This window comes from Anas acuta, chromosome 2 (assembly GCF_963932015.1).
Source record: "Anas acuta chromosome 2, bAnaAcu1.1, whole genome shotgun sequence".
Lineage (NCBI taxonomy): Eukaryota > Metazoa > Chordata > Aves > Anseriformes > Anatidae > Anas > Anas acuta.
In genome coordinates this window covers 54,004,527-54,021,753 of record NC_088980.1, presented here as the reverse complement: position 1 = coordinate 54,021,753, position 17,227 = coordinate 54,004,527, and the positions used below count along the sequence as shown (strand labels likewise).

The 17,227-nt window shown below is 36.9% G+C and overlaps 1 protein-coding gene across 8 annotated transcripts in view; it reads right to left on the bottom strand.

Moving 5' to 3' along the window:
* TNS3 (tensin 3) overlaps nucleotides 1-17,227 on the bottom strand; it is a 247,068-nt gene that overhangs the window by 156,526 nt on the left and 73,315 nt on the right. For 6 of the 8 annotated variants that reach the window (XM_068674803.1, XM_068674806.1, XM_068674804.1 and 3 more), the window contains one exon: nucleotides 8,587-8,624. In XM_068674803.1, the coding sequence (XP_068530904.1) occupies nucleotides 8,587-8,624 (38 nt within the window). Of the gene's footprint in view, nucleotides 1-8,586; nucleotides 8,625-12,605; nucleotides 12,629-13,657; nucleotides 13,679-17,227 lie in introns of those variants that run through there. The other 2 variants (XM_068674809.1, XM_068674807.1) reach the window with 2 other exon arrangements.

Genomic DNA, 17,227 nt, shown 5'->3' with positions numbered 1-17,227 from the left:
CCCATGTTCGTTGATACCACTTTAAAAGGCTGAAAAATGCTTACTGCTCTTCAAAAAAAAAAAAAAAAAAAAAAAAAGTTATAAGGCATGTTACAAGGATCAGAACTAGGCAGAAAATAAACGGACCAGTGAAGAGAACTGAGATCCTTCATAAAATCAACCATAACAGACCAGTATTCAAGGCAAGGAAATGAAAAGCAAGCAAACAAATTCTCCTAAAACATCCTAAAGTTTTCAAGTGGGAAGTTCATATCTGTCATGAAAATATAGCCTATCCAAGTTTTGGTGGTAAAGGAAAGCAATAGCTTTTGTAATAAAAACTGCAAGGAAACAAATCTTGAAATTATAACAGGTACCAGCTGGGTCTTACGTAAGAGCCAGTTTTCTGAAACAGTTAAGACTAAATGAGACATATCTAGAAACACTAGCATATTCTAAAATACTTTTTAATTTTTGGAAAGCCCCAGAAAGTTAACTGCCAAGCACACAACCCTCCAGCACAGCAGTTCTGCTACTTACACAATGAAAGGTTTATATCCATAAAAAGCAATTTCAAGTCCTCTTGCCACTCAATAGCTTACAGTTCTGGTCGAATGAGAAAGCTTATTCATTAAACAGTTCATTACAGTGATAGTATAACCTAACAGAGGGCAAAATACTGCTTCTGGGGACAATCAAGTAAAATCTAAAGACCACTTTGAGCCACAACTGTCAGTTACAGAACTCACAGATTAATCTCAGACTTCAACTGCAAACATTTTATTCTAGTCCAATGCTAGACAGCACTAAAAGCATGCATCGTAGTATAACATGTTAATTACTTCCTTTGAGGAAAAAAATCCCTGAGGTCTTAAGCTTTACTGAATGTGTTCTGATTTACCGATTCCACAAAAATGTGTCAGCCACAGAGGTTCACACAGTTGTCCCCTGGAAAAAAACATGGCACAAGTTTTCATTTAAGGCCTTGATTCCCTCTGCCCAAAATCTGAGAGGGTTAAGGAGAAATTGTATTCTATCCGTGCCACCTAATTAAAAATATTTAAAAAATAAGAGCAAACAAAAAAGCTTCCCGTGAACCCTTTGAGAAGCAAAGTCACCACTATTTGGTCCACTGCTGCTATGGTAGTGTTAATCTACACTTTTAACATAGTAATTTTGCAGTAAAGACTTGACAGCATTTTGCTGTTCTCAACAAAATAATTTTCTGCCAGGTTACTCATTTATTTTTAAAACAGAGTTTTACTTCAAAATCACTTGAAAATTAACAAACACTGAGTATTCAGATGAAAAGTGTTTCCGGAAGAATGTTCTTCTGAGGAATTTTGACATATTAAGCTGTAATGTTCAAAATGCAACTGAGCATAAATATGAAGCGAGATTATAAAGTTAGATATACTAGATTAGTACTTTGAACTGTCAGTACCTGCCCAGTTGAGTCGAGCACAGCTGCCTCTTTAAAAATTATTACATACTGACATCCAACAAATCTGGCTTCTGCTCTAATACTTTATTGTGTTAAACACTCAAAGAGGAATTCTCCCCATCCTTTTGAATAGCCATGCTGAATTCCCTCAACAGCAAACTGATGCAGCATGCAAATTAGACAGGAAAGAAAGAAATAATTATTACCCTCAAAAAGAGAAACCTTTGGCAATAGTTTGAGAACTGGTAGGTAACATTAAAGATGTTCTTTTTCCAAAACAACCAAGTATCACTGCTACCATAACAGCAGCAACCTTCCCAACAGTTTCAGTGAGGTAAATGAAAATATATCCAAGATCTAATATTAGCAGCAACACGGTAACCCTGGCAATCTTAGCCACTTTGTCATTTGAACAGAAAGTGCCCCATCTCCACCCGGAAGAGTCCAGCTTGTTTACTTGCTTCTGCTGTCAATCCTTCCCTGGTTTCACTTTCCTAATGCACCTAGTGAACTAAAAATACAATAAAACTAACAATATAATGATGATTTTTTTTTAATAGTCCCCCTTACCTGGGACTACGTGTCAAAACGCTCTCTCTTACAGCATTACTGGAAGTCTAGACAGGTGCTGCCTTACATGCGTTATGCTTTAGCATTTAGAGAGTAACTCTCCGTCCCTCTGGACTGCCAAGGGCCACTGATTCTCTTCATGGGCATGGAAAGTATCTGCCTTCATGCCCACCCTCTGCACGAGTGGGCCCAGACTTCTAACCTTAATACAGTACTCACAAGGTTTATTCACAAAACAATTCAGGAAGCACCCATGTGACAAAAGCCATCCAATCTTTCTGAGTGCCAAAACAGTTTGGGCTTTAAATCATTAAAATGAAAATAGCTAACAAATAGTAGTCATTCCCCTCACATACAAACTATTTTCACAAAACACATTGAACATGTATACTAGGACCAAAATCAGCTGTCACTCCTGCATTATTTTTATTGCTGTGATTGCTGTCTTCCTCCCCATTATAGCATTTCCAGTAACATTTTTACAGTAATTCAAGCTATATATTTATTTATTTATATACTATTTATATACTTTTTTTCATGACCATCTTTCCTTGCCTGTTAAAAAGTCTAAAAAAGGAAAAGATCAGTGCATCACAATGAAGAATTAGGTGGGATGGAGGACAGCTTTACTCCAAAGCCTCTGAACAGTTTAAGCTACTGCTGATCAAAGAAAAAGGGAGATCGGGGTCAATGAAAGAATTGCATCTTCTCAAATACAAATGCCAAGAAAATTATAATAAGGCTTTTGAGTAATGTAACATGACAAAGTGTCATGTCAGAGTTTTTATCTTTTACAATTAAAACAATTTTGGTGGCTTTATATGTGATAAAACCCTAAAAACATGTTATACATCTATTATTTCTCTATGAAGAATAAACTACAGAACTTGAAAGTCATAAAATATTTGGTCTAGCCTTAACTGCATTCTAGTGGCACAATATAGTTCAGAAACCAAGTCTGAATATGGATTTTAGACTCAATAAAAAATCTCGAAGCTTTGACTAAATATGCACTCCACTGAGATGTCTAGATAGCTAGAAAGGTGAAAAAGGAAGTGTGCTGAATAAAACCAATATTTAATTAATCCTACCAGAACTGGAAAAAGCATAGAGCCATCTGCAATAATATACTGGTTTCTTTGAAATATGAATTCAGACTGACAAAGAATGAAACTGTATTATGAAAAGAAAATAGCTTCTTGGCTTAGGCATGGTAAAAAATCTTCAAGGTTGAGTTAAGGATATATGCGATACTCACTAGGAAAGCTGAGCCAAGGCTCAAGAGCTGGATCATACTCCACATCATTACACACCTGATCCAGCAAAAAAAGAATTGAGCAAATCATGGAAACATTAAGGTTTGCAAAGACCTGCAAGATCATCTGGTCCAACCATCACCCTGCTACCAATGTCACCCACTAGACCACGTCCCTAAGCACCATGTTCAACCTTTCCTTGAATACCCCCAGGCATGGTGACTCCACCACCTCCCTGGGCAACCCATCCCAATGCCTGACTGCTCTTTCTGAGAAGAAACGTCTCCTCATTTCTAATGTGAACCTCCCCTGGTGCAACTTGAGGCCATTCCCTCTACTCCTATCACTAGTTACCTGTGAGCAGAGGCTGACCCCCAGCTCCCCACAGCTTACTTCCAGGTGGTTGCAGAGAGCAATAAGGTCTCCCCTGAGCCTCCTCTTCTCCAGGCTAAACAACCCCAGTTCCCTCAGCCGCTCCTCACAGGACTTGTGCTCCAGGCCCTTCACCAGCTTCGCAGCCCTTCTCTGGACATATTCCAGTACCTCAATGCCCTTCTTATACTGAGGGGCCCAAAGCTGAAGACAGCACTCAAGGTGTGGCCTCACCAGAGCAGAGTACAGGGGGATGACCACCTCCGTGGTCCTACTGGCTGCACTACTCCTGATACAAGCCAGGATGCCGTTGGCCTTCTTGACCACCTGGGCACACTGATGGCTCATGTTCAGGTGAGCAAAAATCAGCAACCCCAAATCCTTTTCCTCTGCACAGCTTTCCAGCCACCCTGCCCCAAGCCTGGAGCATTGCATGTTGTTGTGACCAACAACTAGACCTGCCACTTAGCCATGTTGCACCTCATGCCATTGGCCTCTGCCCATCGACCCAGTACAACACCTAACTAGGAATATGTGTTGCCAGAACATTAGAACATTCCCATTACACATATAACCATGTGTCTTCCTATTAAGATATGAACTTTTCGAGGCTCAGAGCAACAGTGCTCTCATATCCCAGCACTGCCAATGCAATGACAAAGAGGCCCATTGAGTACTGCATACAAAAGAGACTGAGAAGCTGTACCTGAGGTCAAATGCCTCTATAAGGCCCTGTGCACACCAGTATCTCTGATGCTGCACTGGCAGAGATGCAGCAAACAGCTTCACAAATAGATTATGAAAGTTCAGGGACTTCTTCAGAGGAGACTGATCCACTATCCCCCTTATGGCAAAGCCCACTCACTCATAGCTCTATTTCCCCAAGACGGGATTAGATTGCTTCAATCCCGAATAACCCATCTGCTGTTCACCTAAAACCAAATTTGCCTGGGAGACCTGTTCTCATATTTATTGCTTCCTACATGAAAGTACTTCCTGACATCTGTTCTGAATTTGTGGACGCTTTATCTCCATTAATTTACCCCCACCAGTCATGCCCCCATACCTCCTTTCAGGGCTAAATCGCAAAACAGTAACTTGACATAAATGAATAGCTCCCTTAAGATTTTATACCCACATGTCCACTGTGTTCACTTGTTTTTGGCTTACCCCACACACACACAAACAACTCTAAGACAGTGGAGTTTGGGCTTTGGGGTTTTTGTTTGCTTTTAATTAATCTTGCCTTTATAGCTCATCTAATTTTAGTGCTGGTATCTGCATCATCTAGTGGGTTTATGTTACATAATTTCAAATGTTATAATCTTCCTGCAACTGATTTAATAGCACCGTGTGCAACAGTCTGAATTTGTGTAATCTAGTATTTACCATCTTGTTTTCACTTGTCTGTGTAGCTTCTTTTTTTTTGTTTTTCCCTGCAGTGTTGCCCCATGTTTTGAAATATTACTACAGTTTTTGCCTGTGTTTGTTTTCACTATATTTGTCAGGGACAAGAGAAAAACCCTCACAGAACCTATTCAGGTTTTAGAATAAAACAAAGCAGCTGATGTCTCAAATGATTCAAAAACTTGATTCTTCCTTCATTTGTACATTCTGATCAAATTCAGAGTCTCTTTATTTTCAGGTTTGCATAAACTTTATTTTAGTGGCTGATTTATATAGCTTTTTTTTTTTTTAGTTTTCATTTAGATGCAATAACAAAGCAATTCTTTAGACAAACTCTTAAAACCTGCGTTGTAGTGCTGCCAGTGGAAGGCCTGAGCTGTTGTTTTTACCTAAACACGTTTACAACATTAATGATAAAGCTGCATAATAAAACAGCTAGACTTGAGCATAATGCTTCTATAAACACAAGACCCCAGCAGTCTTTCAAGTAATGCTTCACTCTGCTGATGCGTATTTTTTTTTAAAAAATGACTACAGGAAGTCAGAAATGAAGGGTCTGGAACACAAGTCTTATTGGCTGAGTGGCTGAGGGAACTGGGGTTGTTTAGTCTGAAGAAGAGGAGGCTCACTGTTCTCTACAACTACCTGAAAGTAAGCTGTGGGGAGCTGGGGGTCAGCCTCTGTTCACAGGTAACTAGTGATAGGAGTAGAGGGAATGGCCTCAAGTTGTGCCAGGGGAGGTTCAAGTTGGAAGTTAGGAGACATTTCGTCTCAGAAAGAGCAGTCAGGCATTGGGATGGGATGCCCGGGGAGGTGGTGGTGTCACCATTCCTGGGGGTGTTTAAGGAAAGATTGGACGTGGTGCTTAGGGACATGGTTTAGTCGTTGACATTGGTGGTAGGGTGATTGTTGGACCAGATGATCTTGGAGGTCTTTTCAAACCTTAGTGGTTCTATAATTCCATGATTCTAAGTGCAACATTCTTTGTTCTCATTCCCTTCCCTTTCCAAATGCTTTTCAGCTAAATGCTAACACATTTTTTCTTGGGGGATGTTCAACTAATATAGTTAATTCCCATAAGCTGCAAACGGGGTAGCTTTATTGAAAATGCAGAGAGTAACACTTGTCTTGGAATTAAAACATATTCAAAGGAAAAGAGGTACTTGAGTCCATGATTCTTTTTCCGCAGAATTGAATCTGAATCAGTGCAGATAATAATGGGTACACATCTATTACTCAAGGGTGCCTGTAACATCCTTAGATGGTCTTAATGTATTCTCAGTACAGCTTAAAAGCTATGAGAACCATTCCTGCCTTAATCCAATAACCAAATGAAAATACAGATGCCATGTTAGGCAATAAAAGCAAAAATCAGATCTGAATCAGGAAGACCACCAATATAACAAGATTATATAACATTATTCCACACAGTCAACTGTGGCTTCATATAAGTAGGTATAAAGAAAACATTTCCAGAAAAATGTTGGATATAAGCTACTTGTTGTCCTCCTGCAACTTTGAAAATCAGAAAAAAAACTCTAACCCTCTCATATGAAATCACTGAATACTCAATCAGATCTTGTTCCCGCAATCTTATTTTTCTATTGTCTGTAATACATGCTAGTAATTTATTTTTAAATAGTTACAAAAAGTATATATAATATGAGCATCTTGATAATATTGTGTTATTATTTACTTCCAGCACTCCATCTTTTCAACACCCAAATGCCTAACAGCATAAATACTAGTTAAAATACACTTTCCTGTTTACAACATAAGGTACATGCATGATCTGATTTGTCTCCAAAACAAGTTTAAAGAATTTCTTACCACAGCCTCCAGCATCATTTCTATACCAACACTGCTGGAAACTAGATCTATGTAGCATATACACAAGTTAACCTGCAAGCTACCAATGCTACCAACAAACCAGGTTCTTCCCCACAAAAGCTTGTAGAATTCCAAACTGCAAATGCTATTTGAGGAACCAAAGCTAATATGCAAGAAGATATCAATTATATCATCTGGTCTAATAAAACATACTTCTTTCTACAAAACTGTTTCCCTTCTACTTCTAGACCTCTAATTCTACTAATACATAAATTATAGTAGTAATCATAACTATTACTAATCATTAATAAATGTACATTTAGATTGTAAATACCTTTCTTGCAAATTTAATTACAACCATTTGCATTTTACCATCTTATTTCATGACCAAAAAAAAAAGAAAAAAAAAAAACACACAAAATTCTACTTTTATTCAGCACGCCATGTAACACAATGATTTTGAAACACATAAGTACCATTTTCACTTGAAATGGGAGACAGTCAACCAACTGACCCTTATGTTTACCAGAACTTCCCCCAGAGGGCCTGACAAATCTCAAGCAGAATTCTTTCTTGAATTTATTCATATTTCCTGGAAACACCAAAATAAATCCTTACTCAAGGTCAAACATCAAGTCAACAGCAGAAGAAGCAGGAATAGATCTGTGGTCTCTAGAAGCTAAGTGCTCTAATTATAAAAAATGCTGTCTTCATGCAAAGCAAACACTGGTCAGTGGTTTTAGTTAAAAGCAGAAAATGTTATCCCGATAAGATGGCTCTAGTAAATCAAAGTAAACCCCTCCAACACTAACATTTAGGCTGCAATGTTCTATGTAAATCAAAGATGTTCAAATCTAGGGATGGGGGATTTTTAAGTCATCTGACACCACAGAAGGACCTTTTCAGTCGTTTCTGTATGTTATGAATGAATCGTCTGATTTTCACCAGCTGAAGAATAGCCCTTTTGCTTTTATATAGATTTCTGCTGTCTTGACACTCTGCGTCTCCATCTTGATATTCAACATCTACATTCAAGTCAGTTTTAACTAAAACTCATTCTGAGCTTTGAAAACACAAATGGGCAATGACAGTTGCCTTGAACAAAAGGCCAGCAAAGCCCAGCATGAAACAGACAACACTAAGAAGCAATAGAAACTGAAAACAGCTTTGTTTTTTGTAGACTACTGGATAAACTAGGAGGCAGAACTGGGTATTTCCTTGTGTGAAAGGGATTCAGAGTTTTTTTCAAAAATTAAGAATCTAGTAATGAAACTGAACTTGGTAGATGTAATCTAAAGTAGGCACTGAAAATAAGTTAATAATATGTTTGTATTTTTCACAGTCCAACACCAAAAATTTGCCTTTAAATCTCTGTTGCTGTAAAATTTAGATGTATAGCCAATTCACTCACTCATTTTTTCTTCCCTGGTGTAACCATGTGGTTTGTATTTCACCCAACTAACTTGCTGTTTTCAACTTGAAACATGTCCTCCTATGAGAGGAATGAGAAGTTTAACCACTCTTGCAGATGTTTTGACTACACAAAGACCTGTTTTGTTTTTTATTAAAGTCAAGAAAAATACCCCTGTAAAAAGTTAGTCTTTTTTGACAAAAAAGCATCTGATTTAATCATCATCATATCCTTAATTAGTTGACACAGCATTTGTAGTCTAAACTTCAAATACATGTGGATCAACAGCAAGTACAGAGGAGAATAAATATGCTTACCTTCTCTTCACATTTCCTGTGGCAGGCATATTTGCAAACTAAAACAAAAGGAAAGAAAATATATGAGTAAGAGAGTGGGTGGATTCTCCCTTCAATTTCTTTAGATCAACCTTTTACTAGAAACCCAGCCAACCTCAGGTTATAACAGCATATTTAAAATAAAACAACTAAAACAAAAGGCACAATACACTTTGGTTTTACTCTTTACTGTAAGGGTATCTACATCAACATTATCACATTTGTGCATTCTATTAGTTTATGATAATGTATGTCTGGTTAAATTTCATGTGCTGATGATCTTGTCTTCTCCCTTTACAGCTGCCCATATGCCAGAAGCATTACAATCTTAATACCACTGAGAGCAAGACCAAATTATTCCCAATGAACCCTGTGAACCTTAGCGATACCAGCAATTCCAGAGACCAAAGAAAAGCAGGGTTACTCCCAACTCACAAGTGACCATGTCTGTTCAGAGCTTAATTTCTGGTTATGAAAAAAAGCGTGCACAGTGCTGTAAACATTATCTGCAAGAGGAACACTTGGTTTCTTTTCATTTTCTGCTGATATAACAGCAGGAAAGGATGACTTGTACTAGCAGATTAGGTTCAGAAAACAACATTCAACTTAAAAAGCAACCAGATGAGTGAAGATGCACGATGTAATAGCATAATGCCTAGAATCTGACAGAGACTGGTTTCAAGAGATTTTCCATTCTATGCACTTCTTTCCTTACTCTGAAACCTGCTCCTTTTCATGCATTGTTTGTCGTTTGGGTTACTGAGCGCTAAACCGTATTTTAAATTCAGTGAAAATGCAGTTATTCAATCTCCAAGATCAGTAAGCAGCAGAATACCACATAGGTTTAGCTGGAAGTTTAATTGGATCCAACCTTAGACCGCTAAAGCTGAAAGCTATACTCATTTCTCATTGCTTCTACCAAGAGAAAGATACTCTACAGCCTGACTCAATGGTAAAGGCACAAGTACCAGGATGTGAGTCCAACAAATACACAGCCATAACCATTTCAGAATCAAGTGCATTGTCTACCGGATGAAAACCCCTCATCATCCAGTCACTTCTCATGTCAAACTCTAAGGCTTATTGACCTATTTTCTTAAGTAATCTTGTATGTGCTATGTTCATTTAGTTTTTCAAAGCATGAATTAAGGAAGAGTAGTGTAGTTCTGGGTAAGTTGAGTCCATAGCACTTAGCAGGAACAAGATTCTTTAACACAAACATTTATTAGTGTTCATACAAATACATTTCTCTATTAGTATTAATAACGATTGATAACCATATGCTACTTACAAAAGCTACCAACCTTAAAGCAAATGGAGGATGGTTTTTAATCAACAAGGAAAAAAAATCTTGCATGGCTGCACAGAGCATGCTAAATTCATTAAGCAACTTCACGCAGACATAGCATACTTAGGAGATTCTGTATTCTAAACCTGCAGGATTTACTTTGACATTGTAAAAGGCTAACAGATGTTCTAAAAATATGCATCTGTACCATTTATTCTACAACCTACTTTAATACTTCATGTGAAAAAGTGAAACAAACAGAAAGAGACAATTAATACTGTGCTTTGAAAGTCTTCCATTTTTAAAAGACAATCACAAAAGGTAAAGAATAAAACAGGAAATATGTCCAGAAGCCCTGACACTACAGATGAGCTTCTCTTGTTTTCTTTACTGATGCTTATGCCTTGATGTCTGGGAGATAAAATGAAATTAAAAAAAAAAAAAAAAAAAACTAAATAGCAGCCTCCATGATTTTGCTACTGGCTTATGCAAAACCAAAACATGAATGTCAACAACAATAAACAATACACAACGTTTTTATTAAAAATGCAGATAAAAAAATGCAACCATTGAGTTTATTCAGTTTCTATGTATACCAAAAAGTCTGATAGTCTGTCTGCTCTTACACACCTAACAGTACTACTGTCTTTGGTGGGAAGAAACCACTGAAGTCAGACATGAGTTAACCTTGAACAGCAACTGCGAATCTCATAAGCAACAACAACAGAGTATGGCATAGGAGCTCCATGCATAAATACAGGGAGAATACAAACAAAGCACTGCTATCTTTATGAGATTCAAAGGAAACAAAGTAAAGCCTCAAGAAGTAATCAGCTAATATAGATCAGGTGGAACCTGAACGGAAGCTCAATCCAGCATTTCCATGGATTAGACTAGTTAAATCATTAACTTATCTCCCTCACTATCTAATAAAGCTAATGATTATAATAAATTGGATAAAAATAAACACTCCGAAATGAGATCAGTGATTGCCCAGATGCCGGGAGCGAAGTATGCCTTTGTGCTAAGAAGCAGAAAGGAGATTCTCTCCCTTCCCTCTTGAGTGAATGTCGAAGTGTTCATTGCATACATAGCTCCTAACACTCATACCAGCTACCTCCTGAGAACAGCAACTGATCCCCAAGCATTAACAGATCTACACAGCAATTCCCTTTTCCTGATAGATCTGAGTTTTGCTAGTAAATCCCTGTCCAGAGCAACAAAACTAAACACTACTGGGCCCATTATGACAGACCTTTCGGGGAATTAAACAGATGCTCAAGTGTTCAAAGCATTTCACATCATTTATACATGTCCCAGTGAGGCACAGCAAGCTTTACCTTCACTACACAACAGGGACAACTGAATCACACCTACAGAACATTTACATGGGGTGAATGAATAGCAAACACTAGAATAGAATCTGTCTACCAGCACTTATCGCTGGACCATATCACAAAACCACGTCTTCCTAAAGAAGTTCAAAAAGCACTCAAGGAAACATTCCAAGTTTTCATTTGCTGGTAAAATACTCTTTCTACAGACATAAAGATCTAAATAAATATTTGTAAGTGTTTACACGCATACTTACATGTCTCTGTTTATACCTATGTACACAAATACATAGATGCACATGTACACTCCAAAAACACAGAAGTCTTGTTTTTAATAAAAACACGATCACTTGCTAAAACCAACTTAAAAAATAACAAGCAAAAACAAACAAATAAAAAAAACCTGTTAGCGTAGAACACTGCTCTAGAATTAACAGCTGACTAGAAGTATGCTCTGGATCACTAACCAGCAGCTAATTACCAATCTTTAGGTAATTCCTACCAAGAACTTAATTGCTAGTGTGGCACAGTCATGAGATAAACCTAAAGAATGTTCCTAAGGGAGAAATAAAATTAATTTAGAGTACTGTTAATTTTTCCTTCTACTTTCTGATGCCTCTCCTATTTCCACATCATCTCTTCCTAGGAAGAAAAAAAAAATATAGTTTCAAATGTTAGTGAGATAACAGAAAGGGAGGTAGCAAGAAAACACCAAAAACAGGGTAGAGGAAGCACGCAGGCACACAGGGAAAGAGTGAATGTATCGATGGCTATGCTCTAGCAGTCACAACTCTCCAGTGATCTAAGCACAGAAAACTTAGTGGGGAAAACTGCTGTTGCCAATTCAGGTACATCTTTTGCAGTGCAATTCCTATGGATTTATACGCTGTAGCTGTTAACAACAGTGATATTACCTTTCCAAAACCAAGCAAATTAAACACTCACCCACAGAGAAGAATCAATTCACTTGGTATTAACTTAGAATTTATGTTGTCACAGTTAATGCTACTATTTTGCAGAACTATTCTCGCTGGATGGTAGCACTCCTTCAGCCCAGCGTTATTTTTGATTCTGCCCATGCATTTATGGCACTTCCAAAGAGATGGACTGCCTCAGCTATAAGGCTTCCAGAGAGACTGAATCGCTTTTCAGTATGCAAACTGTTTTTCCAGAGAAGTCTTGAACATCAGAGATGCATTTTCATAACACTTACATGGCAAAAAAAAAAAAAAAAAAGCAGTAATACACCACAATCATGTAAGCCCATGCCATTTCAGTGCTAAAGGTATCTAATGCAAAAGCACATAAAAAACTGAGCATACTCAAAAAAAAAAAAAAACTGAGCACATCAATTGTTAAGGAAAATATATCCAACTTACAGTTAAAAGATCTCAGCAAACAACTTCTACCACCAAATGCTGGCATTCTTCAGGCAAGTCTTACAAGGAAAATAGGATTTGGCTTTTTCCAGACTAAAGCCCAAGTGTTTTTGAATTTAAAAGTGTATCTGAAACCAGCTGGAGGACTCAGCAAGGGTACTTCAGCAATGCTAGTTCGGTTCTTCAGCTCAACAGCTGAATGTCTACTTCCCACACATCAGCTCTCACCAAACACGACTTTCCAAGTTTTTGTTTAAGGTTTCTGGCATTAGTTCCAAGAACAACTGTCCCTAGCCAGCTGGCAATGAAATGGCAGCCAAGCCATATTTAGGCTATTTACTACGCTTCAAAACGTTTCCTAAACAATAGCGCTGAGAACCTTTTTAAACAAGAAAAAAAAAAAATCCTATGTATCAAAATGAAGATGTGTTAACTCCTGAAAGTTAACAATACCATTGCCAGGATAAAGATAAAAGGATAAAGGTAGTTAATCATATTTTTCAGACTTACAATCCAAGATCTTCATGAGACTAAAGTTCTGTTTCTTACATTTATGCATATAAGATGCTCTCTGAAAACAAGTAACAATATATTTACAAAACAATAGAATACTTCTGTACACTAACCACAGAATAATTCATCATTTACCTAAACTGCTACAACATTGTAGGTTACAGTGGTTTCACAAGGACAAATAGCTCGAAGTTTTTCTTTGTGTGTGACAAGGGTTATACACGTTATCACATTTTAGCATTACTGAACTTATAATATTGGTAATATATAGACATAAATTCTGTCATGTTCTACATGCAATGAATATTAAAGCATAAGTACTTTATGAGACTAACCTCACACTTAACCTCAGCTTTTATCATGTGATTTTCCTTTTTTTTTTAATGAATTCTACGACACGACAATTCAGATATCCTCTTAGAGGCACAAACTTGCATATAAAGCAAGCACTTAATTATTAAACAGAGTTATGTCTCTTAACTGAACACCAAGAAAGAACACTTCCCCCCCCCAAAAAAAACTCTTGATATTAATTTTACCTTCTTAGTGGCAAGTAATAAATTAGGATACTGGCTCACAGGCCCCGCTGTTTGAAGAAGGCGTTCTTTCCCTCAGTATCTGCAATTCACCTTTGCCAATATATGCACATGCTGCTACAGCTTTTTTTTTTTGACAACAACTTAGGAGTCCTTGATGAGGAGTCCACAACAAATGGAATTTAATCTAATCCTATAAAAAGGTCTGTATCATTAACATTTAGTTTTTATAGTTCCCAATGCCAGTCTTCTCTGCTAATACCACTGAACCATCAGTGTCATAGCGCAGCAGGAGTGGTAAAGCCTACCCATATTAGTAAGTAGTCTAGCAATACCACTACTGACTAATACCTCCCTCATCCAGGAAATATTTTGCAGAAAAACCTAGGTCTGTCATTGGTTCTGAAGAAAATATGTTAATTGAAAAAAAAAAAAAATCAAGATGTTCTGAGAAATGCATAGCAAGGACAGGGTTTTCTCCAGGCAGAGCATAGTAAAGAAAAACATTTACAATTTACAACTAACATGTCTCAAGTGGCAGAGAGAACTGTACAATTAGCTAGCTATTTATATTTTTATGAGGTTTTAATAACACTAGTCAGATTATTAGAAAAAAACTCTTGCACCGTATTATTCTGGTGTTCCTACCAGCTCTGCAGCAATTCACAATAAATATCTAAAATGAAAATAGTATGAAAAATAAAGAAATCAACTGCATTAAAAAGATGACACACTGAAGAAGAAAGAGTCCTATATCTGGAAATACTGGGCTTTAGCCACAAAATGAAACACTTATTTTTAAGAGTCACATGCCAAAGATGTTGCAAGACTAACCAGCCCCACTACAGCAGCAACATCTGCTGGTCCATTTCCTATGCCACAAATATCTTCCTGTTTTCTTCACTTGGTTATTTTTTGTTATAGTTTTTTTCGTGTTTAAATATTCAGCCAACCATTGTCTCTTCATCTTAATATTCCTCCCAGCACTTCATGCCAGGGACTGTAGACATTGGTTTTGAACATGAAGCCTAAAAGACCATTACAGGAAATAATGTGCAAAACCTCAGCATCTTTGACTTCAAGAAGGTATACAATGAAAATGTTGTGAATGAGCTCTCCTGCAGAGGAAATATTCCATTTGCTTTTGCTGACAACAGCAGTGGAAAACTTTTATTAAGAGAAAAGTAGTTTGGCACTATTACTGCAATATTATGGCTGTTTTTTACCTTTACCCCCATATTCTTCCATCTTGCAGGAAAAACCATGATCATCATGTTTCCTGCTGATTTTGCTGGGGAATTTATATTGTTACAGTAACATGTTTACAGTTAAATTGTCATTGTAGCTACCTCCTGAAATACTCTGGCTGCTGTGGTTTTGACCAGATTATGGTTTACCATTGCCAGCAACCAACATGAAACAAATGGGGAAAAAAAAAGAAATCTAGACTGTCTCCAGACAGTGCAAGTAATATTGCAAGGTCTGGGAAGCTTGTGTGCTCATTGTGGATCTTGAAAATATATCCTATGTAAGTTATGCTAAGAGCGAGGATCAGTTTAAAATGGATGACCTTCAGAACAAGAAAGCTAATGTTCTGTAGAACTTGTTCATTATGTGAATAAGACCTAATATGCCTGCATGTTTTTATTCACAGCTGTTCTTAAACTCTTAGAGCAATAACAAGTCACACAAACCTTCAAGAAGACAAAGCCTTCTAGGCTATGCAGAGGTTAGCACAATACTTCCAAGTCTTTAATGCAGTTGTAGGCATCTACTTTCCAAGTGTCGTTTTTTTTAATCATATTAATGACAACAAATGGGAGCTCTGTTAATGGGGACTCTCATAACATCGGCTAACAATTCCCCTTTTACCTATTTACAGGGTTCAGATCCTGAATGTGTCTAAGCAGAGTTATGTCTGTAGCCCAGCTTAGTTTCTTGAAGCTTTCTTCATGTACCAGAACAAAATATTCAGCGCTGCTTGCAACACATTTCTTTGCCCATCTTTGCTTTATTTAAATCTTATCTATATTATTTTTGGCTATTTTTTCTCTTGTTTAATGTGAGGTTTTAGCCAAATTCACCAAAACCTACTTTCAGGGTCCTTTCTACAAAGGGCATATCATGCTTATCACACTGGAAATACACACTGTATTGAAAGTAGCATTTCATTTCTGGCTGTTGGACTTCAGCAGATAATTCTAATTTCAGTACAAATTTACCCTTAGGAATTTTTGAGTTGTCTTCAAGGGGGCTAAGTTTACAAAATTGTAGCTACACTAGACCACATAGCAGTCACCAATCTTCCTATAAAACTGTGGAGGGGAACATGTCCTTTTTTACTTTAAAAAAATCTTTTTAATTTATTATCTGTAATGAACAGAAGCTGTACCTGTTCCCCCAGAAGGGAAAAAAAAAAAAAAAAAAAAAAAACAATTTGTGGTTTGAACCTTGCCTTTAAAATAAATCTTATAACCACTGACCAAATTCTGGTGTGACTAACTCAGCTTTTATCACTGAGGTAAAGGAAGATGGGACTCATGTTTTCACTACAGGCTATTTTCTCAAATGTGATCTAACACGTGATGCAGTTTGCTTTCTGTGAACAAGAAACATTCCACTAGATGTTTTGCCTTAAAAAATAATATATATACACATATATATATAAGTGAGTAGGAAATCACCTTAGTAAGTTACCTTACTTAATTTTCTGCCAAAATCTCCCACACGCGTTCCCACACACACTTCCCACTGTGCTAGCAACAGGATGCCAATTTTGCAGCTTCTCTCATCTCCATAGATGGATGTGTTTCAGTAAGGATGCTTATGTACCACTTGTGTAGGAATTAAGTTCTACAAACATTCCTACTGGTACCCATCCAAAACATATTCTCCAAACCAGCACGTTCATGGTTAGGTTACATCAACAAAAAGATATTCAGATCATCCAAACTAACATGAATTACTTTAAATTCAAAATCTAATGTATGGAATGCTTTGCATTGCATGTAAAGCCTCACTCCCAGCATGTAGACGTGTTAATGTAATCATTAACTGGACAGGAGGGGTGATTCATCAACAACAGTGTTTAAAGTGTTTCATCATTTCATTTATCAACAGTCTTACAGCTAGAAAATAACAACTATGTAATTTAAAATCGTTCATATTTTCTAAACTTGTATCGAAGTTTTTAATTAGCCAGGAAAAAATCTTTCTAGAGACTGAAAAGATTCAGGTTATCTAAAAATCTCTTGTCTTTTCTATGACAAATTGTCATTTGGTTACAATACAACAAACCTAGGATGAATTATAGTACAAAGAAAGCAGAGGAAAATTAAAAAGAAATAAAAATATATACATTTTTACATCTATCAAACATAATAGTAATACAATCAGAGAAAATAGAAACTCACAAGGAAATTACACAGAAATTATGTAGTTATGACAGCTTATTTACAACTAAAGTAAAATGCTGAATATTTGCAATCTAGGGTAAGTACTTAAAAAATATCAATTTGCCCTTTGGTCAAATATGCAAATGCACGTAACTAGGATGTTTATCTGCTCCACCCT